General features: G+C 38.7%; 1 protein-coding gene across 1 annotated transcript in view; it reads left to right on the forward strand.

The window, feature by feature from the left end:
• Atp13a4 (ATPase 13A4) overlaps nt 1-25,338 on the forward strand; it is a 160,232-nt gene that overhangs the window by 101,778 nt on the left and 33,116 nt on the right. Inside the window, exons 10-18 of the mRNA XM_048345836.1 lie at nt 6,636-6,770; nt 9,397-9,567; nt 11,059-11,216; nt 11,920-12,108; nt 14,443-14,504; nt 19,422-19,572; nt 22,702-22,788; nt 23,381-23,534; nt 24,562-24,673. Coding sequence (XP_048201793.1) covers nt 6,636-6,770; nt 9,397-9,567; nt 11,059-11,216; nt 11,920-12,108; nt 14,443-14,504; nt 19,422-19,572; nt 22,702-22,788; nt 23,381-23,534; nt 24,562-24,673 — 1,219 coding nt within the window. The remainder of the gene's footprint in view (nt 1-6,635; nt 6,771-9,396; nt 9,568-11,058; nt 11,217-11,919; nt 12,109-14,442; nt 14,505-19,421; nt 19,573-22,701; nt 22,789-23,380; nt 23,535-24,561; nt 24,674-25,338) is intronic.

A 25,338-nucleotide genomic window follows, 5' to 3' on the forward strand; every position in this document is an offset into this window, starting at 1 on the left:
ACTCATTCTATGAAACAAGCATGTTTCTCATTCCAATACTGGACAGAGACATAACAAAAAGAGAAAATTATAAACCAACCTATTTAATGAGCATTGATGCAAAATTCCCAATAAAGTTCTTGAGAATCATATCCAACAATATGTTAAACAGATGGTGTAGCATGATCAAATTAGTTTCATCCCAAGGATACAAAGAGGTTTCAATATATGTTAATCAATAAATGCAACAATTCATCACAGAAACTAGAAAAGAAGCAAAAAAGTCACATGGTCATAGCTAAGGACAGAGAAAAATCTTTTTTTTTATTATTTATATTTTTTTCCCAATTTTTATTATAAAACTGATGTACAGAGCGGTTACAGTTTCATACGTTAGGCATTGGATACATTTCTTGTACTGTTTGTTACCTTGTCCCTCATACCCCCCTCCCTCCTCCCCTTTCCCCCCCTGAGGTATTCAGTTCACTTACACCAAACAGTTTTGCAAGTATTGCTTTTGTTGTTGTTTCTCGTATTTTACCCTTTGTCTCTCAATTTTGGTATTCCCTTTGAATTTCCTAATTCTAATACCAGTACACACTGTTTCCCATACACTCAGATAAGATTGCAGAGACAGTGTAGATACAATCACAAGAAGGTGATACACGAACATCATCAATAGTAGAAACTACAGATACACATGGGATGTTGAAAGTAGTTACAACTGTGATATAACAATCATTTTCCTAAAATGGAGTTCATTTCACTTAGCTTCATCTTATGTGATCATAAGGCTATAGCTATTGGGCTCTTGTGATCCTCTGTTGTGACTTGCCTAAACCTGTGCTAATTATTCCCAATAAGGGAGACCATAGAATCCATGTTTCTTTGGGTCTGGCTCACTTCACTTAGTATAATTTTTTCCAAGTCCTTCCATTTCCTTACAAATGGGGCAATGTCATTCTTACAGAGAAAAATCTTTTGACAAAATTTAATATCTTTTTGTGATAAAAGCTCTAAAGAAATTTGGGATAGCAGGAATGCATCTGAACTTTATAAAGGGACACGTACACACACACACACACACATATCACACACACACACACACACACACACAGAGCCTCAAGCCTATAGCCAACTTCATAATAAATAGGGAAAAAGTAAAATCCAGACTAGGTTGTCTACTTTCTCCACTCCTACAATTCCTAGCCAGGGGAGTAAGGAAAGAGACAGAAATGAAAGGGGTCAGAATAAGGAAGAAATAAGTTTATATCTGCAAATGGTAGAATCCTATACTTATCAGACCCCACAGTCTCCATCAAAAAAACTTCTCGATCTGATCAACACCTTTGGATACATAGCAGGCTACAAAATCAACACTCAAACACCAATAGCTTTTCTATATGTCAACAATGAACAAGCCAAGAAAGAAATCAGCAAAACAATTCCAATCAATAACCTCAAAAACAATAATATATCTAACTATTAACTTAACTAAAAAAATGAAAGGCCTTTACAAAGAAAACTATAAAACTTTGAAGAAAGAAATCAATGAAGACATCAAAAGATAGAAAGGTCTCCTATGTTCATGGATTGGCAGAATCAATAGTGTGAAAATGACCATACTTCCAAAAAGTAATCTACCACTTCAAGGCAAGTTTCAATATCATTCTTCATAGAAATGGGAAAAAATTAATCCAAAAATTTATATGGAAGTATAAAAGACCCCAAGTAGCAAAAGCAATTCTGCATAAAAAGTGCAACACTGATGGTATAAAGTATAATACAGAGCCATTATAGCAAGAGCAGTTTGGTATTGGCAAAAATAAGACCCTAAAACCAATGAAATACTATTAATAGAAAACTCAAGATTAAAATTATTCAGCTTTAGCCATTTAATTTTTGATAAAAGAGTAAAATCCCCTAGAGGAAAAAACAGCCTGTTCAATGAATAGTGTTAGGAAAAACTGATTATGCCTTGCAGCAAACTGAAAATTGACCCCCCGCACCCATCTCTTACTAGGTACAAAAAACAATTCCAAGTAGATAAAAGAACTCAAAATTAGTCCAGAAACTTCAAATTTACTATAGAAAAATCTAGGGGAAACCTCGAAAATACTGACACAGGAAAGCTTTTTGTTAATAGGACTCCAATTGTCCAGAAAAAAAGAACAAAAATTGAAATACAATAAACAAATTAAAAAGTTTCTGAACAGAAAAAGAAACGTTTACTAGACCAAGACACAGTCCAGACATGACATTCATCAAGGAATCAGACAACAAAAAATGCTGGTGTGTGTGTGTGTGTGTGTGTGTGTGTGTGTGTGTGTGTGTGTGTGTGTGTGTAGAGAGAGAGAGAGAGAGAGAGAGAGAGAGAGAGAGAAAGGAGGAAGCCTCATACACTGCTGGTGGGAATGTAAACTAGCATGGCCAGTATGGAATTCAGTTTGGAGGCTCCTCAAAAACCTAAAAGTATACCTACCTTCATGAACTTGTGATGTCACTATTGGACATATATCCAAAAGAATATAAATGAATGTACAAGAAAGATACAGGTTTACCTATGCTTACTGCAGCACTGTTCACATTAGAAAAACAATGGAATCAGCAGAAGTGACCAACAACAAATGAGTGGATAAGGGAAATGTGGTTCATATATACCATGGAATATTACAGTCATAATGAAAAATGAAATCATGCCATTTGCAGGAAGATGGATGGAATTGGAGGACATCATCTTCAGGGAAATAACTCAAGCTTAACAAGCAAAATATTGTATGCTTTTGGTAATATGTGCAAGCTATAAGATATACATATTCATGGACATGTGATACATAATATATATGTACCTATATACATGCATACATTTATATACAAATATTTATATATATTTAGAATCATGTTCTATATACATTCATATAAACATACACACATATGTAACTTTTTGTCACACCTATACATACATTGAGCACAATTCTAACTATAGGACTGTGTAGTAGGATAAGGTGAGTGGAGAGGGAAAAGTGATGGAGTTTGAACGGTTCTGCAATTACATTTGAAGACAGCATAGGGAATCTCAATAAGAGCTATTGATTCATACATAGGTAGCTGATGGGTCCAGAAAAGAGAAAGCAATAAAGAAAGTTATTCTGAGGAAAATATAACATGTACACACTCAAAATACCATGATGAAAAGCCTTGGTTCAAAGAATACACATTGAAAAATTGACAAGAAAGCAAAATAGGCTCAGGTGGGGTAGTGATAGCAATATGAGGGGATTGGGCTAACACCAGAAGTGAACTAGATTGGAAAATTTGCATGGATGAAAATGGAACAATGAAACCTGTTCAAGTTGTTTTAAGAAGGGGGAGGGGTGAGGCAGAGTGATAGCATGAGTGACCAGGATACATTGTTTACAAGTGTGGAAATGTCACAATGAATCTCACTTGTACAATGAGTGGATACTAATTAAATAATGGATATTAATTAAATAAAAACCATGGGCATGGCTTTTCTTCTTTTTGTTGTCAATATGTATTTGGCACTGTTTTTGAGAAGCAAAATTGCTAAAGAGAGTGAATTTATATGCATGTTGTTAGCTAAATATTGGCAAATTTCTTTCCATAGAGATTGTACCATCTTGTATTAGCTATTTCTGTATACCTTGCCGGTAGAATATAAAAGCAAATCTTTAGATTTTCCTAATCAGGGAGATGAGCAACACAGAGTTCTCTCTCTCTCTCTCTTTTTTTTTTTTTTTTTTTGCCAGTCCTGGGCTTTGGACTCAGGGTCAGAGCACTGTCCCTGGCTTCTCTTTGCTCAAGGCTAGCACTCTGCCATTTGAGTCACAGCACCACTTCCGGCCATTTATGTATATGTGGTGCTGGGGAATCGAACCCAGGGCTTCAAGTATAAGAGGCAAGCGCTCTTGCCACTAGGCCATATCCCCAGCCCCCAGAGTTCTCTCTTTTTAAGGAAGTTATTTAAAAAAGTTGAAAGAAGAGAAAGATTGTTCAAATAATGTTTTATTTATTGATTTATTTTTGTTGTTGTTGTTGTGAGGCTTGAACTCAGTGTTGGGGTGCGGTTCCTGAGCTTTTTCATGCAAGGTTAGCATTCTACTTCTTTGAGCCACAGCACCACTTCTGATTTTCTGGTGGTTAATTGGAGATAAGAGTCTCACAGACTTTCTTGTCCTGGCTGGCTTTGAACAAGACAGTAGTCTGACTACTGAGATTCTCAAATCTTAGCCTCCTGAGAGTGAGCCACCACTGCCTGGCTAACTTTTCTTTTTTTTTTTTTTTAACTTTAGAATAAATAGCTGATACATGACTCTATAATCTCCAAATTGTTTAGTGGGCGTTTATTTTTCCTTTTGTTTGGAGATTGAATTTGGGCCTTTTGCTTTTTCGTGAAATGCTCTACCACTTGAGCCATGCTGCCAGTCAGTTTTGGTTTTAGTTCTTTCCTGCTAAAGTCTCATGCTAACTTTTCCCAAAGCTAGTTCTTGAACCTAGTTTCTCTTATTTCTGCCTTTTAAGTAGCTGGCACTACAACCTTGTACCACCATACCTCCCATTTTTGAGAGAAAGTCTTGCTAATTGTTGTCTGGACTGGCCTTGACTCTTGATTCTTCTTTTACCTGCCCAGTAGCCAGTTTTATGGAAATAAGTCCCCATACCCAGGCTTAGCTGGCATTTTTTTTTAATAGATCAGGACATTCTTTTACATAAACCACAGTACAACCAGCAAGTTAGTATTGACACATCACTCTCCACCAGTGGCCAAATTCTATTCATGCTTTGTTGAGGATTTCAATAATGTTCATTGTAGAAAAGAATTCTACTAGAATTCTACTAGTGTCCCTCAGTAGTACTGTTTGCCATGTTTCCCTTTCAGTATTTTCCAATCTTTTCTTGAGTCTGTGACCTTCATTTCTCCCAACCTTGGTTCTTTTGTACAAGGTCCTTCAATTTATCTGATGTTTTCTTGTCATTAGATGAAGTTTGTTCATTTTTGGTTGATGAATTATAAATGTGATGTTACGGTTTTCTGCTGCTTCTCAGGTGGTATGTAATTTAAATTTGGTTGGTTACTAGTGATGCTAACTCAAAATGCTTAGTTAAATGATGCCTGTTAGATTTCTCTTTTGTTAATTGGCTCTTTTTCCCTTGTAATTAATGGGTATTTTGTTGAGAGATGCCTTGAGACTACATAAATAGACTATCTTCATTCAACTCTCCCTATTAGTTTCAGCATCTATTGACTTTTTTGCTACATTAATTATTGCTCTGATTCTTGACAAATAATGATTTTTCTAATTTGTCCCTTAATGATTTAATTTCCATTTTGCTACAAGGAAAAGATACCTTTGCCTCTCAGTTATTTGTCCATTTATCTGTCATTACGGATTTATGAATTTCTATTTGTTTGATGCCTATATTTATTTTACAATTTTTATTTGCTTTGATAGTCAAATTATTACAACTTTACTCTTGGTTTGTCTCCACTATTATTCAAGCATTTTCCTACCCAGTGGCACAAAACACCGCTTGAGATTTTATTATATTTTTCTTGGCCCAAACATTGTAACAGGCCATTTTTCTAAGTAACTTTCATTCATTTTTTTTTAAAGGGCAATAAAATTTGAAGACTACAAATTGGCCAGGAGGCATTGGAATTTTGTTCTTCTTAGGCCTTTCAGAGGGAAGAATAAGAATTTAGGCCTAACAAAAATGTTATGTATGCATATATTCATATATCCTTGCGCATTTACACTTAGATTATGATAACTTCATTTAAGCCACAGGGCTCATTCTAGTCTTCCTATAATGGTAACTATTTTTCTTGCATGAGAACTGGTTCTCATCAACTTCGGCAGGTCAGCCTACTGTATCACTTCATCCTGGATGGAATAAATCATCCATCACCCCATCACAGCTGATGCTTCTTACCCTCATCTCACTCCCAGATGGACACCTGTATCAGCTTGCTCAGACCCCAACATCCCAAAGCAGGCAGTGGCAGCTACACCATCTGCCTCTGCTTTGGGCTCTGCTCTGTCAGAGCCAAGGCCATATAAACATTCTTCCATTTATCAAGTTTCTAATGCACCACAGCAGCTTTCCACTCTACCTACCCACCTTCATGGCTGCCTGTCTTGCTCAGTGCCATAATAGTTTTGGGAATGGACGAAAGAGGAAGCAGGAAAGGTAACCAGACAGTCAGTCAGGAAGGAAGACATCTTTATTTCTCTGATGAATAAAAATGATCAAATTTTCAGATATTTAAGATGCTACCTATATATGTGAACTTAATACCTACCTATATATGTGTGAACTTAATTATATCAAGTTATTACACATTTATTTACTATATATCTCTCTTTTAAAAAAGAACTCATTCTGTATTAAGAATAGCGATCTTTGGTAAGATTCAAGCATGTTTTTGAATTTGTCATTAATGTTTTTACTTATCAGTTTTGCCACCCAGAAGCTTCTGTGTTAGGTAGTTTGGTATTGATTCCTTTGTGTTTTAAGATTTTTTGAATCAATAATGATTTTTTTTAACACACCTTGGTTGCTTTTCCATTCATGTTGGTTTGTGTTTTTGTGGGAACCTAATTTGACTGAGCTCTGTCTGCTCAAACTCGTAGCTGGAATCCAAGAGCTGGAATCACGCTTCCTGGTACCTGGAGATTTATTAATCTTGACAGGGAACAAAGTACATATGCCGTGTGATGCGATCCTGATTGATGGCAGCTGTGTGGTTGATGAAGGCATGCTGACAGGTATGTTTCCATCTCCACAACCCCCATCCTTGGTGGTCAGTCTCACTTCCAAGCTTGCACAGTCCTGGCTCTGCTTCTGAATGGCAATGGCTCCTTGCAATGTGCAGGACTTCTGTGTGACCTATCTCTCTTCACAAATCTTGCTTGGTCCTGCTGTGGATGGATGTGAGAGTTCAAATAAAATCAGCTTTTTAGGTGCTAAACTCAACACCATCATAAGTTGTTGAATGTTTATCATTTCCTTCTTGGACAAAGCAATATCACAGCCCTCCTATTTTACCTTAAAAGATTGCAAGGGTCATTTGATATTTCAAAATGATCTGTGACTTTTTTCTTTACTATTTCTTCTGTAGAAGACATGTTCAGATAACCTTGGATGGTCTGAAACTATCAATGATATTCTGAAAACCACAACGTTAGGTCTAAACTCTTCCTAGCCTGGTTTGCTAGTTTCAAAATATGTAATAGAGAGGAACTGGTGGCTAATGTCTGTAATCTTAGCTACTCATCAGGCTGAGATGGGATAATCCTATTTAAAAGTCAGTCTGGGCAGAAAAATTCCAAAAGACTCCTATCTCCAATTAACAAGCCAAAAGCCTGAAGCAGAGCAGTGGCCCAAGTGGTAGATTGCCAGCAGAAAAAACCAAGTGACAGCACAAGGCCCTGAGTTTAAGCTTCAGTGCTGGCACAATATATATATATATATATAAAATTTGACAGGCTGGATTTTACCTTTAGCTAGCTTGCTGATATAGGAGTACCCTTAGAGATTATCCCATCCTATGGGCTTAGTAATTAAGAAGTGATGTGTTCAATCTCACATTACTTTGATTTGCCATTTGCGCAATGTAACAATGAGTAAGATAAAGAAGAATCATAATGTCTCTTTCCAGGATGAAATGGGAAGCTGGAAAGTATACTGAGGGTTTATGGTTCCTATTAAGGTCCATCCATACCAAATTCATTTCTCCCAGGCAGACCAGGAAGACATGAATTGGAGACAAGAGCATACATATCTCCTTCCATTGTGAAGTTATAGATTAAAACACTGGGCAGCTCATGACAAGTCATGTTCCATCCCCACAAGACCTCATACACCCATAAAAATCCCTTAACACTGGCCTTTTGCAATGCTGATTACCATTTTTCCTGATGAAAGTATTCCCTAAATACTTGAATGTCATTTTGATTCCTCCTGACCACTCTACAAACACCAATAGGAAGCTTTGCAAGACTGATCCTCAGAACACGCCGAAGTTACTTTGACAAGTTCAACCTTCTCTTGCCCTCCCTCCTTCACTTCTCCTCCGTGTGTGTGTGTGTGTGTGTGTGTGTGTGTGTGTGTGTGTGTGTGAGCAAATTCTGGAGCTTGAACTCAGGACCTCATGGTCTTGCTTAACTTTTTCACTCACATTACTACTTGAGCCACATCTCTACTTCCAGATTTTTGCTGGTTAATTAGAGATAAGAGTCACTTGGATTTGTTTGCCTGAACTAGCTTGAGACTTCAATCTTCAGATTGAGGATTACAGACACGAGCTATCAGTGCCTGGCTCAACCTTGTCTTGAAATAAGGGATTATTACATCCTTCTGATTATACCTACATGACAGCACTTCAGCTCACTGCAAAACTCTGAACTACAAAACTCTGCACAGACACATTTGGCTATTGCTTTAAAAATAATTTTATTTTAGGCTTGTACTGGGGATTGAACTCAAGGCTTTGCACTCTTGCTTAGCTTTTTCACTGGCAAGGCTGGCACTCCACCACTTGAACCACACCTCTACTTCTACATTTGGCTATTAATGTTGCTCCTGAGAAACTTCTCTTAACTTCTCAAGACCATGCTCTCCCTCTAATTTATCTGCCTAATTTCTTGTACTATTTCCCTTCTTCCAGCTCCTTAATTACTCAGAGTGATGCCTTTGACTTTTCCTCTATACTGAGTTCCTAAGTAATCATATCTTTCTGTGGTTTTAATAATTATAAGCTGTTAATCTCTGACAAGACAGTCAAGACTTCTGATGTTCTACATCCAGATAAACAACTGCTCACAGGCATTTCAACATGGTTATTCTATGAGACATCTCCAAGTCATAGGGGCCTGAAATGATTCTTCTTCTCATCTTATAATCCCTACTTTGATGCATAATGACATCATCTGCTCACCCTTCCAAGTCAGGAATTAGGAAGTTGTTCTAAATTCGTCTGTCCATAGGACTTGTCAATATAAACATTCCCCCAAGATTTGTAGCTTCTTACTTCTTTATTTCTTGAACACAGCACTTCCTTTCTGTTCCTACGATGCTGTAGGTCAGACCTTATTCCTTCCACCTTAGATGCTTGTGGATTTTCCCACCCGGATGTCTAACCCCCAAACTTTGGAGACCCCCCTCCCTTCTCCCTGCACTGTGGACATTGTGCTATCTTTCTTATACATAAGCATGATAGTATCCTCCTTATTAAAGCAGTTGAGTATCTCCCGTCCTCCTAGATTGCCAATGCCTATAGAAAACATCTCAGTACATAACTTGAAATTAATACTTAGAGCTCTTCGTGTCTTAGTTCCTACACAGCCTTCATGGCTCCTCACTCTCCCTACATGCCATGCTTGTTTTGTGTAGGAGAAAGCATTCCGGTCACGAAAACTCCATTACCCCAGATGGACAGCTCTGTACCCTGGAAGACGCAGAGTGAAGCAGACTACAAACGCCACATCCTCTTCTGTGGAACAGAGGTCATCCAGGCCAAGGCCACTGGCTCGGGGCCTGCAAGAGCAGTGGTGCTGCAGACTGGTTAGGAGCTGTTCCTTTGTGCTATTTAATTTTATGTTTGTTGGCACCAGGGTTTAAAAGCAGAACCTCAAGCCTACTAGGTGTGTGCTCCACCACAGAGCCTTCTTTTATCCTGGTAATTTTTGTGCCTGGGTTTCACTTCCTTCCCAGAAGGTGTGCCTCTTGAGCCGGATCCTCCTATGTTAGACTTGCAGTCATAGCTAGGAAGACAGGCATATGCCACCACACCCAGCTTCTTCTGTTGAAATGGAAGATTGTGGGGATTTCCGTCTGGGCTGTCCTGGCACTGCAATTTCCCCAGTTTCAGCCTCCCACATAGTTGACAGGCATGCATTCTGGGGTGGGGACTGGGATTTGAGCGCCAATTCTTGCACTTGCTAAGCAGATGCACTTACCACTGGGACATGTCTCCAGCCCTGAGTTTTGCTAGTTATTTTTAAGATGGGATCTTGTTTCATGTACCTTTTGCATGCCTGGGTACAATCAACTTATGCCATGTTTCCTGTAGTAGCTAGGATAACAAGGATGCACCACCATATTTTACTTCACTAAGATTTTTTTCTGCCACCAGCTGGCCTTGAACTGTTATAAAATCTCAGCCTCTCCAGTAGCTAGGTTTATACAAGTTGGCACCAGGCTTGTGTTGTTACTTTTAATGAAGAATTTTGCTCAGTTTCTCTAGTTCCTTGAATTTATTAAGTAAAATTCAGTCTTTAGATGACAAGCCAAATGCTTGTATCTTAAATGCTGACTTTTCCAATTGAACTATGGCCTACGCCTTTGACACTTGACCAAATGCCCAATATTTGACCCAAATCCCAATATGTGTTTTAGTGAAAATAATAATTCTGATGACAGTAATAATTATTTATGTGCTTTACAGTTTTATAAACTATTTTCACACACCAAACTAATAGAGCAAAGATCTTCAGCTATTCCATTTTGTGCAGAAGGAGGCTGAGGCTATACACCTGAAGTCAACTTTAGAAAACAGGCAGTTAGTAAGTGGCAAACCTAGCTCTGGAATTCAGGTCTTCTAATTCAGCTTTCAAGGTATTTCTGTGGAAGGCTAGATATTGAAAACACTGAAAAGTATTAGGGAAGTGAATCCTTGAGCATTTGCCTGGCCACTTGATTTATTTCCAGTGAAGGATGTGTATAGCATGGGTGTGCATTCTTTAGTCAAAGTTTTGTCAAAGTTGAATTGATACTGGGAAAAACTGTGCTCTGTGCTGACGGTGAGGGGTATCTGTACCTGGAGTGCATTGAAGTTGGAAGTACAAGAAAGGAAGCCCAGAGAGAGTGCTAAGTTCTGGTAAACTATTTCCACGTGAGCAAGTCTGAAATTTTTCTCGTATAGCATTCCATTTGCCTTTGGGCTTAAACAGTGCTTCAATTATCTCTAGCACAAAGTGAAGGCAGTGTTTGGGTTTGGAAAATGCAGTAGGATTTGTCATCCTGAGATAGTGGGATGGGTGTTCGCTGTTTCAGGATTCAACACTGCAAAGGGGGACCTGGTGAGATCCATTCTTTACCCCAAGCCAATGAATTTCCAGCTCTACAGAGATGCCATCAGGTTCCTCCTGTGCCTTGTAGGGATGGCCACCATTGGCATGATCTACACTCTGTGCGTCTACGTGCTCAGCGGGGTAAGCTGCCTTTGTTCATTTGTCACACACACACACACACACACACACACACTCACTCCTTCTTTTCTCTGTATTTTATGTTTTATACATTGATCTTATTTAAGGGCAAGGTTTCCAAACCTAAGAAATGAAGCCCAACACTACGGCCTGCTTAGTCTCCCAAGTTCCCCATACAAGCAGTTGACCCCTAAGTTTTTTGTATTATTATCTTTAAGTAGTTATACAAAGTAGTTCCAGTTCTCCATGTGATTTTATGAGTACAGTGTATCATGATCAGTGTCACCCCTTCCATTATTCTTTTCCTTGATCACTAAGTTCTGCAATAACTATCAGGTGTGGGAGAGTAAGCACAGTGTTTATTGAAAGATCAGTACATGTCTGTTCTTGTACTTTTCCTCACACTTTACACCATTCCCCCCCTTTTCGACCCGAAATATATTTATCCCAATAAAGTGGCATTTTGTAGCTAATAAAATCCAATACCTGGGAGTGAGGTCATAGTAAACAAGTCATTGCTGGTAGCAGTATGAAGGATTACAAGCTTTTTCATGGCACTTTGGAAAAAGACATTGAGAGCCATAAACATGGTCATAGCCTTTGACCCACTGATACTAATTCTTAGAGCTCAAGCTGAAGAAGAAAACAAAAGTCATCTACACACAGCTCATTTATTTGTAATAACTAACGGATGTATGTCTTCCAGGAAGCTCCCGAGGAGGTGATAAAGAAAGCCCTTGATGTTATCACAATTGCAGTCCCCCCTGCCCTACCAGCTGCCTTGACCACAGGCATTATCTATGCCCAGAGGAGGCTGAAGAAGAGAGGCATCTTCTGCATTAGCCCCCAGAGGATCAATATATGTGGACAATTAAACCTTGTCTGCTTTGACAAGGTATGTATATTTCACCTTCATTCTCATGGTCATTTATTGTCATCCTTGTGGACTTCTGTCCTTTGCCTTTTGCAAGGCAGAAAGCATAGAATGTGGGTGCCTGGCTTCATTTCATTTTGATTTAGGTGGAGGATGTAGGAAAGATACATTTCTATGCTTTAGAGAGGATGAGGAGTTAAATGAATGGGACTCTTTTAGGATCATCTCAGCTTTGATATTTTATTAAAAATGAAATAAAATAGCATCTGGTCTCAAGAATATAATCCTAAGTTAGTCAGGATGCTGAGATCTGAGGACAGAAGTATGAAGGCAACTTGGGTAGGAAAATCCAAGAGATTCTAACTCCAAAAGAATCAGCAAAAAGCCTACTAGAGGTCTGACCCAAGCGGTAGAACACCAACTTAAGGGAATAAAAAGCCAAATGCAAGTTTCTGAGTTCATGTCCTGGCAGCAGAAAACAACAACAACAACAACAACCAGCAACAATAACATTAAAGCAAGATTTAATCCCTTTTCTATGACTACTGTTGTACCCCTAATGCACAATATATTGCTTGACACGTAGTCAATTATCAATAAATAGCTGCTGAATTACTAAGTGAGTAAAATAGAGAGAGAATTTACTGAACTCTGCCTTCCTATGGAATTTATTACAGTAAGCCTGCATAACCCTTATTTATTGGTTGCTGCTTAAAATTAGCATGGATCGTTTTCAGTTATTCGTGGCCAGCCTCTTAATTCAACTTTTCTTGAGTGTGTAGTTTAGTCTATATAGACATAAGCTTGGGGGAAGACGGATTGTAAGGGGACACAACAGAAAGGACATTTATTATAAGCAGGCAAGGCTGGGCTGGGCCATGGTGGCAGGACCACGTGGCACTGTGGTTGTGTCTGAGGAAAGACATTCACGCTAGAAGCACCGTTTATGAGACTTGAATGTCTATTTAAAGAAAACTTACATAATCTTTAAGCTACAGGGGGCCATTGAAGATCTTTGTTGCCACATTGTCTTTTTTTTCTTTTAACTTATTGGCATAGAATTACATAAGATAAAATTGATCACTTTAACCAAGGTTCCATTAAGTACATCCTCACTGTTTGGCAATCATCCTCATCTTCTGTCTCAAGCAATGCTCTTTATCTTTCTTTTCTTGTTTATTTTTAGTGAGGTCAAATTGGGAGTCTTTATTGGAAAGTAGGTGAATGCAGGCAAACTCCTGTCACAAAGGCCTGTAGCCCCTTGGCTACACTTAACACTGTTTGAAAACTGAGCCATGAGAACAGGAGAGGAAAGAAAGAGCAGAAAAACAATACCAACAAACAAGATCAGCTCCAATGGGGAGCTGAAGTGGGATGCCAGATTGGCCAGAGGGAAGCCAGGAGACAGGACACAAGCAGACAGGAGAATGCCATCTCCTTATCGTTCAGTCTGAAGCTCTATACCAATTGAGCAGTGAGTACATTAAGGCCCAGAGGACCAGTGGAATGAGAGGTGTGTTTTATAATTAGTGGAGAGTCACAGAGACATACTAAGACCAGAAGAGTAATGTGGCTTTTATCGCCACTCAATATTATTTGTGATCAAACTGACATCACCATAGAAGACTTTCTATGGATGAGATCACATCGGTGGGGCTGAGAAAGAAGCAGGAGTGCAAAAGATCATTTGTTAAAAGGAACAATGAGCAATAACAATGAGTCATCATTGATATTAACACTTACTGTGTGCAAGGCATTAAACATGTCACTTGGAATCATTTCAGTTAGCTGTCACATTAACTATGTGCTAATGCCACATTACAGATGAGGGTTCAGATATGCAGAGGGTTGAAGTCATTTTCCCAGTCACACAGATGATGTTTGAACTTAAGCTGAGTTCTCAGCCATTATACTGCACTGAAAAAAATAGCACCAGTCATCAAATAGCAACCCATTTCTTTAGTTTCCTGAGAAACAAGTTCCTGTAGGTAAAAATCCTCTTCCATCACTTATTTCTTCGGACTTACTTTTTACTTCTATTATAAAAAATTAGGACATCTATTGCAAACCTCAAACCCCTCCTCTGAGATTTGGAAGAAAGATAGTGATTTTTTTCCAAAGGGAAAAAAAACAACCCAAACCCAAACCCAAACCAAAGAAAACCTCACAGAATTTAAGGGCTGGCCTGTCACAGAACTAGTTTCAGCTCACTGGTGCCTCTTCTCCAGAATCCTTATTGGAGTGTGTGTTTTGATCTACATTTGTGACAAGTTTTCACTGTTAAAATAGATTTTATTTGTCTTGATTCTGGATGGCCAGATCTTTCAAGTAATCTGTGTTCTTGTTTCTGTTTAGACAGGAACCTTAACGAGGGATGGCTTGGACCTCTGGGGAGCTTTGCCCTGTGATAAGAATGGGTGAGTCCCTTACACAAACCATATTTTCATTTCTTTTTTTTTTTTTTTCAGAATTCCATGTTCATTGCAGAAACTACTAGTGGAGACATTTGGGCATTGGCAATGTTCATTTCATTTTTTCCCTCCTGAATTCTTTCAGGTGTCCCCGAAATGTACATCTTACCCCATACTTGCAAACCTAAGAGATAATGGAGGAGTTTTGACATCTACTTGCAAATCCTTGCTGAAATGTAATTTGCTTTCAGCAGCTTCACTGAAGGCCTGGTGTTGGCATAGAATAAGTAACATAGAGACTATGAGGGCCCTGACCTTTATGGTGGTAATATTCTTTAAGGTATAAAGAAGCATTTGATGGGCTAGGAGGAGGGATCATGCTGCCCTGTGCTGAGTTTGTTCTTGGATTCCAGGAAAAGGAACATTGGTGGGACTGTAACTATTACACTCATTTTCCATTGTATTCTGGGGATTCTAGCTTCTTTTTCTTTCTTCTTTTTTATTTTTGCTTTTTCTTTGGGGGGGGGTCAGTTTTCAACTTCATATCAAGGATTTGCACTGCTACAACCTCTTGTGACCTTGGCTGAGTTTGTTTCTTTGCTAGTTACCTCATATGGTCTCCATGATGACTGTAATGTTTTTAATGCCATGCCTCTGACAGTGACATAATATTTGAAAATGAAACCATTTCTTGGTAAACTTTAAACCTGAATCATAAAAGAACTGAGTCCACAAAATGTATATTGTGGTATTATATAGGAATTTGATCAGTGAGACACAGAGAAGCCATTCTTTAAGAGGTTGAATTGGGAATCTTTGTTAAAATGCCAGTGTCTGCAAGGGGACTCATCCTGAAAATCTTGCAGCCCCGAATGCAGCTAGCACAAAGCTTGTAAAGGCAAAAAACAAAAAATGAAAACATAGGGTATGAGGAATTAAACCTAACAAAAGTGTTTTACATAAGTAAAGCAAGCTAGGGAACAATTAGCGGCTTAGGGTAAGGTGCCAAGGCGGGGAAGAAGACAAGATGGTGATACTTAGACCCAATATCCATCCCCCCTCTTCCTGGCTTCTTTTTACTCAAGGCTAGCACTCTACCTCTTGAGCACAGCACCACTTCTGGATTTTTCTGTTTATGTGGTGCTGAGGAATCAAACCCAGGGCTTCATGCATGCTAGGCAAGCACTCTACTGCTAAGCCACATTCCCAGCCCCTCTTGGCTCATTGTCTGTTGAAATATATTCAAATGTGTGGGCATATTGAGACCATACTTTTTCTTTTTCTTTTAATGCAGGGCCTGAGCACTGTGTCTGAGCTTTTTGCTCAAGGCTAGTGGTCTACAACTTGAGCCACAGCTACACATACGGGTTTTGGTGGTTAACTGGAGATAAGTGTCATGAACTTTTCTGTTCATGCTGGCTTAAACAGTGATCCTCAGGATTACAGGTGTGAGCCACCAGCACTTGGCTGACTAGTCTTTCTTTTTTTATATTTGAGTCCTTTATGTCAGAAAACTGTACTTAGGCATACCTAGTAAGTACACATTAAATGTCTATCTGGAAATAATTAAATGTGTTCTATCATTTGAATGCCCTACTTATTGAACTGATATTATATTATTCACAAAACCTAGAAAATTTGCTATGTCTAAAATTGGCTGATTATACGTCAATAAGCACATTTAATAGGTTCAGGTTCAGGTTAAGGCTTATGTAAGCCTTCCTTCCTTCCTCTTGCCCTTTTTTTGTCCTCCATTCAAAGAGGGCAGAGCTGGCTTCAAATGGCTCAAACAGCAATTTGTATAATTTTTATAAAGGGTTTACATTTTATTAGTATCAAGAACTTGTACAGAAGGATTTCATTTTGACCTCTTCATATGTGTACATAGTATATCAAGGTATATTGTACCTTGATCAAATTCCCTCCCTCCTTCTCCCTCTTTTCCACTACCTTCTTCCCAAGCCAGACTCAGTAATTTTCACACACGTACTTGTGTGAAGGTGCATGCTAAATGTTCAAAGGTGTTTTACTGTGGTATTTCACACGCACACACACACACAAACACACAATTTTAATCAGTTTGAGCCTCTCCTTTACTCTCTTTTTACCCATCCTCTCTAATCCTTATAATTCAACAACTTTCAGTGAGCTTCACTTTGCTTTCTTTATTCATGTGGTGTATCTCAGTATTGCCACCCTTTAATGTTTTCTTCCCCAATTTCCTCAAATGGTTCCAATTACGAACACGTTATACATGCATATGTATGTATGTATGTATATATAATACATGATTCTATGTTTTACACCTATGTTTATCTTCCAATCTGGCATCCACCCAAAACATTAAGTTAAAGTAAATAATTTGATGAAATCGATTAGTGAAATGAAAGTTAACCTATTCTATAAGTTATTAACTATTTACAGGGTAAAGGAGAATTTATCTTGAATAAACCTTACCTTTTCTAGAAAGAGCCAAAACCATGTGGCAGAGACTTCAGGCTTTTCTTGCAAATCATAAATATTCAAATAAAAATTTGATACAGAGTTCTATGTATTTGTTGTGACAACCAGAATCTGGCCTGACCCTTTGTCAGAATTATATTGCCAGAATTTCAGACTGATGACAAGGATGTGTGTCATTATAAAAAGGAGATTTTCTTTTCCTGATCTGTGATTTTCAGTATGAGCTTAAGCTTCTGTTTTAACAATAGTGCTGCTGATCATCTTCCTTTTTAAATTTGCTAAAATACCATATGGCATATTGTAAACCACTAAGATGACTTATTATTGTGACATAAAATAATAGGTAGGAACAAAAGGGTCAATATTAAGTCAAGGAATTTTGAACTCTTAGTGTGATGTAAAGAATCTTTGAATGCAAACTCCAGGAAGCAATATGACAGAACTTCTGAGGTTAACTTTGTAATAAAAGTGATTTCAAATACAAAAAAGCTACAGCCACCTATGACTGTATTTCATGAAATGCAGTGTGCAAACTGGGTTCCAGTGGTTCACATCTATAATTCCAATTACTGAGAAAGCTAAGATTAAGAAGATCAAGGAGCCAGACAGCCCAGGCAGAAAAGCCCACAAAACCCTATCTTTATAGAAGGTGGGCTGGATACGGGTGTCTTGAGCTTGTGACTTTGCCTAGGGATAGAGGTTAGAGCACAGTTGTCCCACAAATAAGAAAGAAAATGACAGGTGGAGGAAGTGGATCAAGTAGATTCTGCATGGCAGATTTTGCTTTGTGTAGGAAGTAACTTCTTTCTACTCAGATGTGCTCCAAATGGGACAATCTACTTTGCAGGCCAAATATTATACTGCACACACAAGAAGGGATGGGCTAACAAGACTGCAGTGGGATAGTTGCATTCCACTAGTGTGCCTAAAGTTCAACTCAGTGATGTCTACTCTGCAGTAGTGATCTTTGATTTGTTTTCCCATAGATTGAAGGTGAGGTCACTTTCCACAGGAAGTGCTTGGAGTCTATAGGGCAATATGGTCCCTAGAGGCCAGAGTTGAAGAGGTGCTCATTTGTGGGTGCTCATTTCTTCCTTTCAATCTGATTTTGATTTTTTATGTTTATTTATGTTTTCTATTTTAAGTTTTTATTGTAGTAAATATTGTGTTTCATTTTTTAGTACATGTAAGACTTTCTCTTCTAAAATATTTAAAAATAATTTTTAAGTTACCATTCAACCAATCAGTTTATAAATACAATGCATCTTGGTCAATCTACCTCTTTTACTATTCTCTGTTCTCTATCCCAAGTCATCATTTCTTTACTTAGATAATCTCATAGGTTTCCAGGAACCAACTCACATATTCATTTACTTATAACTTTTTTTGACTGCCTACTGTGGGTCAATCAATCAAATATGTTGAAAATAAGTTATGGAAGAAACTCCTTGCCCTGAAAGATTGGTCAAGGGAAATTTACTCACACACCACTAGCGTATGAGCTGATCTGTCCTATCAACAAAGTTAGGAAAAAAGTGGCCTAGTAGTTGTGATGAGAGTGGAGGATCTTGGAAATAAGGGCAATACTTCTATTCTTATTAAAATTTGATATTTTATACTCTTTTTCAAAAAATTTTATTGATAAGGTGTTGTGTAAAGGGGATACAGTTACATAATAAAGCAGTGAATACAGATATCTTACACTCCCATTTTTCTTTTCCTTAAATTTTGATATTCTAAAGCTTGAAAGGCTGAGGATGGTGGCACATGCCTATCATCCTACCTACTCAAGAGACAGAGACTTGGCAGATCTCAGTTCAAGGTTAGCCCTGAGAAAAAGTTTGCAAGACCCGTATCCCCCATCTCATCCAAGAAAAGCATGGTAGGCATGTGCCTATCATCTCAGCTACGTGGGAAATGTGAATAGGAGAATCATGGTCCAGGCTGACTGGGCATAAATGTGAGATCCTTTATAAAAAAAAATCACCAAACCATATAAAGGCTAAGCATATGGCTCACATGGTAGAGCACTTGCTTAGCAGGTGCAGGGCCCTGAATTCAAATCCCCAGTAAGGCTTAAAAAAAGAGTTTGAAAGAACCTCCAAGATATTTCTTATACTCAGTGAATTTACCTAGGGATGTTGGTTGAATGAAGCACTCTTATTTTGGGAGGAATGGAGAGTGGTATGTAACACATCAAGGTGTATTAAATAAAAGATGTTCACTTCCCAAATGCTCCCATTTTAACATGAGGGAATTAGGACTGAAGGTTGGTTTTGTTTTTTTGTTCTTTTTTTTTTTGGCAAGCAAAATACTCTTTGTTAAATTCTTGGTTTGGGGTGTGACTGGTATTTACCTATTTAACTTTTTTTGTAATTTATTTATTAATTAAACACAATTTTTTTGACAAGGTGTTGTGCAAAAAAGGACTGAAGGTTTTGTTCTCCTTTTCTCCCTTAGTTTCCAGCAAATCCACAGCTTTGCCTCAGGCAAGACTTTGCCCTGGAGCCCACTGTGTGCAGCTATGGCCAGCTGCCACTCTCTGATTATTCTTGATGGGACCATCCAGGGAGACCCTCTGGACCTCAAAATGTTTGAAGCCACCACCTGGGTAAGCCTCAAGCTTCTGGAATATCAGCACAACACAGGCTTTATCACAGCCATTTAATACTTATAAAAATGTAGGTTTCCAATATGAAATGAGGCTGCAGCAAATCTAAGCTTAGTTTTCTCACCTGTATGAAGCAGCAAATAGTAGTATCTACATTGTAGGATTGTTGCAAAGATTAAATGGGACAATGAATTAAAAATCCTCAATACAGTGTTTGGCACATATTGTAAGTTAGCTAGTATTAGTGTCACTGAAATACCTCTATTACTATTTCTCAACCTTTTCTACTGTTTTTTTTTAGTAGGTAAGTGCATATGCCAGGGTTGGTTTGTTTTTAATCTCTCTCTCTCTCTCTCTCTTCTCTCTCTCTCTCTCAGCGGAATTCAAGTTTTTTTTTTGTTGTTGTTGATTGTGGGGCTTGAGGTGCTATCCCTGAGCTCTTCAGCCCAAGGCTAGTGCTCTACCATTTGAGCCAAGCACCACTTCTGGTTTTCTGGTGATTAACTGGAGATAAGAATCTGAAGGAAATTCCTGTCCTAGCTGGCTTTGAATCATGATCCTCATATCTCAGCTTCCTGAGTAGCTAGGATTACAGGAGTGACCCATTGAACTCAGGTTTTATTTTCCTTTTTATTTCTTTAAAAAAATTATCTTTAGGGGCTGAGAATGTGGTCTAGTGGTAGAGTGCTTTGCTTGCCTAGCATGCACGAAGCCCTGGATTCTATTCCTTCGCACTACATATACAGAAAAAGCTGGAAGTGGTGCTCTGGCTCAAGAGGTAGAGTGCTAGTCTTGAGCAAAAAGAAGCCAGGGAGAGTACTTGGGCCCTGAGTTCAAGCCCCAAGACTGGCAAAAAAAAAATGATTATTAAGTAATTGTATAGAGGGTTTCAATTCAATGTCAGATCATGAGTACAATGCATTTTGATCAGGGCTACCCCTTCCATCATTCTTCCCCATTGGTTCTAACTCTTTTTGTGGTTTACAAACAACATTGCTTTCAAAACTTTCTAGGAGGAGATAGATACATTAATTAGCCCAATAGAATATCTGTACAGTATATATTTGGATCATAACATTGCACTGTATCCATAAATATGCACAATTATTTTTCAATTAAAACTAAATAAATGAAAAAGATGTTTTCCAGAATTTGGGAATTTGGAAACACTGCTTTCTTCAAGGGTTGAGTAAACGCACAGACTCAGTGACCACACGTTTTATTCCTGCTAATGCAGTATCTTCTTTTGATTGATTTTGTAAGTCAAGGAATGACAGAAAGGAAGGCCATTGTAGATTACTTTTTCCTCCTGGGACTTTGAACCAGATTTAAGAGCAGATATAGTTCAGGAATCTGGCTCTTCCAGTTCTAAATTCAGCTCTGCTCTACTCCTTAACCTTGTGAAATTCTTGTGTTGAGGCCTTGGCTCTCACGATCATAGTGTTCTTATAAAACAAGGGAAGGAGCTAGAATCTGTTCTTTACAAGACATAGATTCAAAAACAGTATTAAAAAAACTTCTTTATTGTCAAAGGGGTTACAGTTTCATATGTAAGGCAGAGAGTACATTTCTTTTTTTTTTCCAAATTTTTATTCAGAGAGTACATTTCTTATCCAACTTGTTACCCTCCTCCCTCATTTACCCCTTCCCCATTTCCCTCTCTCCCCCATGAGTTGTACAGTTGGTTTACACCATATAGTTTTGTAAGTATTGCTATTGCATTGGTTTCTCTTTTTATCCTTTGTCTCTAGATTTAGGTATTCCCTTACCCTTCCCTAGTTCCAATACCTGTATATATAATATCCAGGGTACTAAAATCAGTTACAGTGATATCAGGGGTAAAACCACGGGAATGGAATACAAAAGAAAAAGGGCATAATTTCAAATGGTATGTTGAAAATAACAACAACAATGACATACCACTTGTTTCCATCATCTTATGTGTTCATATGGATATAGCTATTGAGCTATTGTGATCTTCTGCTAGGACTATCCTAGATGTATACTAATTATTCCCAATGAGGCAAACTATGGAGTCCCACCAGCACAACTATGTTCATCACAGCACAATGTGTCATCATTAAAATATGGAACCAACCCAGATACCCCTCAATAGACGAGTAGATTAGGAAGAAGTGGCACATATACACAATGGAATTCTATGCCTCTGTCAGAAAGAATGACATTGCCCCATTTGTAAGGCAATAGAAGGAAGGACGTGGAAAAAAATCATACTAAGTGAAGTGAGCCAGACCCAAAGAAACATAGACTCAAAAGCACTCTTTAAAAGCCAAATAGCTGGAGTTGCTCTGGGTGAGCTGGGGTGGGGAGGGGGGTACTAGGAATCTATCCAGCCACCATCCCATCTCTGCAGCTGCTTTCAGACTAGGCCCTGGGACCATTATGGGCACCTGAGCCCTTCCACCTGTGGCAGAAGGTGATGTCGTAGTGACTGGCCTAACTTCGCCAATTCTTCATCCTTGCTGGATTTCTGTTTCTGTATCTCTAAATAGAGATTACAACTACCTCACTGAGATCTTTTTCTTTTTCCAGCCACTCAATGAGAAAGTGCTTCGATACCTTTAGGTAAAGGATTCATTTGACTATAATTTATAGTCATTCATATAGTAATTAGGGAATGTTAGCCATGTGTATCAGTATCCCTGCCCACACCCACCTTGTCTTAAAGAGCCATCAGTCCAAAGTAGACAGGTAAGGAATGGCAGGATCAACAGTGAACTCCACTCAAAGAAAGACAGCATGGTGCCTGCTTCACACAAAATAAGTCTGGCCACTCAGGCTCATCATTTTTAAGTTAAGCTCCTCAGAAATAGAAATGAGCCTTTGTGCAGCACATTGCAACAGAGAAAGTTGGATAAATTGCATGAATAATTCAGGCGCATCTGTCCTTCAAGTGCTGTAGCATTTCCAATGCATTGTTATACTCTTATTTGTTTTGTTGCTAGGATGGGTAGAATATGTTTGCTTCACCTCCTTCTAGCAGAGGGCAGAGGTGTTGTAAGCATACTGAGCTGGTTGGAAGATTTTCTTAGGGACAAGGCTTGAGCACAGAATCAATAGATGTCAATAAACAAATCTCTACAGTGAAATATCTCATTTGTGAAATAGGAAATGGCAATTTCTGGGGATGATTTCCACATCAAGGGAGTGCCAGCCCATGCCCTGGTAGTTAAGCCCTGCAAAACAGCCAACCAGGTAAGCCAGTATGCCATTCACCCCACAACTCCCAAAAGCAATGGAAACTCCCTTCTGACAAACAATTTTTGAAAGTTCACAGTTGTAACTTTGAATTTCAGGGGTGAAAAATGATGAGACATTTTCTCTGTTCCCTCCCTCCCTCCCTCTCTCCCTCCCTCCCTCCCTCCCTCCCTCCCTCCCTCCCTCCCTCCCTCTCTCCCTCCCTCTCTCCTTCCTTCTTTCCTTCCTTTCCTTTTCCTTCTATCCTTTCCTTCCTTTCCTTTCCTTTCTGTGCTGGTTGTGAGGCTTGAACTCAAGGCCTGGTTGCTGTCCATGAAAGTATTTTTTTGTACTCCAACATTTGAGCCACAGCTCTACTTCTTTTTTTGTGATTAATTAGAGATAAAAGTTTCATGGACTTTCCCATCCAGGCTGTCTTTGAACTGCTCCTCAGATCTCAGCCTCCTGAGTAGCTAGGGTTAGGGTCATGAGCCACTGGTGCCTTGCTCCTCTTTATTTTCTAAAATAAGGAATAAAAGTGGAGTAGTGAATTCCCAGTAACTGGAAAATGTGCCAGTATGTTCCTCCTGCTTTCCTATCCCTCACTCAGGTCTCTGTGGAAGGAATTGCAATCCTGCACCAGTTCCCATTCTCATCAGCCTTGCAGAGGATGACAGTCATTGTCCAGGAGATAGGAGGGGACCGACTGGTATTCATGAAAGGTGCACCAGAGAGAGTGGCTAGCTTTTGCCAACCTGAGACAGGTTTGTGGACAGATTTGTATTTCAAATGGGCACATCTGTAGTTCTAGCTGACTATGTCCGCCCTTGTACCTGATCTTTGAATCCAGCTGCTGCCTGGTCATCACTAATTAGTTGACTCTTTGGAATTCCAATTCAATACCAAAATCATGCTTTACCTTTCTCACTTGCTGTAATTCCCAATGTACCGTCCTGAGTAGTGGTACCCTAATTTTAGACTCATCCCTGATTCCTCTGTTAATGTATCAGCTGGGGCCCTCCCATATCTCATTGTTTCAATGCCTGGTGAATTGTCTCCCTGCTTCCAATCACATCCCATGCTGTGAACTGATAGGTGATTTCATCACAGCTACATTATTTTTCTTTTGCTTTGTTCCCTTTCACTGTTGTCCCATAGAATGTAACCTACATTGTCATAGTCCTATAGAATCATAGATAATACCTTTACAATCTGACTCCTACTGAGCATCCCACATTTGCCTTTCCATTCCTTTCTTCACATTCTGTGCTTCCCCTGAGCAGAGCCAACTACTCAAGGTTTGCTGTCTCATGCTTCTATGTGGAGGTCATGGTGGTCTCAGCTGCAAAGGGCTTTCCTTGCCTCACCTACCCACTTCCTTCCAGCCAACTATCAACCTCCCTCCAAGTGCTTCCGCATCCTGATGTGATGGCTGGATCACAGCAATGATCTCCTTTGATTATAGTATTAGTATAGTAACTGTTACCCAACTCAACAGAGATCCTTAGAGCAGAGCTTCAAGCTTATTCTCTGTATTGCAAATGCCTAGCATATAGCTGACCCTCAACAAATGTGATGATTAAACTGGACAGAAAGAATTCTTCATGTTCTCTATTCTTTTTCATGTTTAAAAATATGGTTCCTTGTCATTTCAGCTTCACTGGAGTCTAAGAAGTAACCTTGACAATATCTCATGACTCATTTGTGTAACCTTTTTAGAAGAATCGCTTGTAATGACTTTATCAGCCTAAGTAAATGCTACATACTAATCCTGTGTTGTTTTCTTAACAGTGCCACCTAGTTTTATTAGTGAACTTCAGATTTATACAACACAGGGTTTCCGGGTCATAGCATTAGCCTACAAGAAGCTGGAATCTGACCACCATACAATTGCTTTGAAAAGGTAAAGGTAAAGGAGAAGAGTTTCATAAAACTGGATGCTATGGTGGGAAGGTGACATATGAGACCGGGATGGGACTTGAGGGTGCTGGACAGGTGTATACAGTAACATGGCCTACTCAGCCTTTGTGCATGAAGTGTCTCTAAATATTTTTAAATAGGGATCTAGTCATCCTTGCAATGTCAAAATCACAAAGCAGATGTGAAGCTGAGAGAATTTAGGAGGAATGATTTTTTTTTTAAATGTAAAATACAGTGCAACTCTACATCTATGTGAAGACAGATGACAATAACTGGTGTTTCAGGGTTTAGCACTGTGGTCATGCCTGCATTTAAGGGAAAACTATAGTTTGTGGATTGGTTGGAAGTAATGAAACGTAACATTTGCTTGATGAACAGTACTAAAAATATATATCATAATGAAACATGTAACCTAGGTAATATTTACAGAAACACACACACACACACACACACACACACACACAACACACACCTCTATTTAGCTAGAGATCTGACCATAGATCAGCTATTTAACATCTGGGGGAAATCTACACATAACATGTATGTAGTACGTATTCCTATATATATATATATATATTATATATATATATATATATATATAAACAGGGCTGCTCAACAGTTTAAATGAACTGCAGTAATTATGGTTCT

Source organism: Perognathus longimembris, chromosome 5, assembly GCF_023159225.1.
Source record: "Perognathus longimembris pacificus isolate PPM17 chromosome 5, ASM2315922v1, whole genome shotgun sequence".
Lineage (NCBI taxonomy): Eukaryota > Metazoa > Chordata > Mammalia > Rodentia > Heteromyidae > Perognathus > Perognathus longimembris.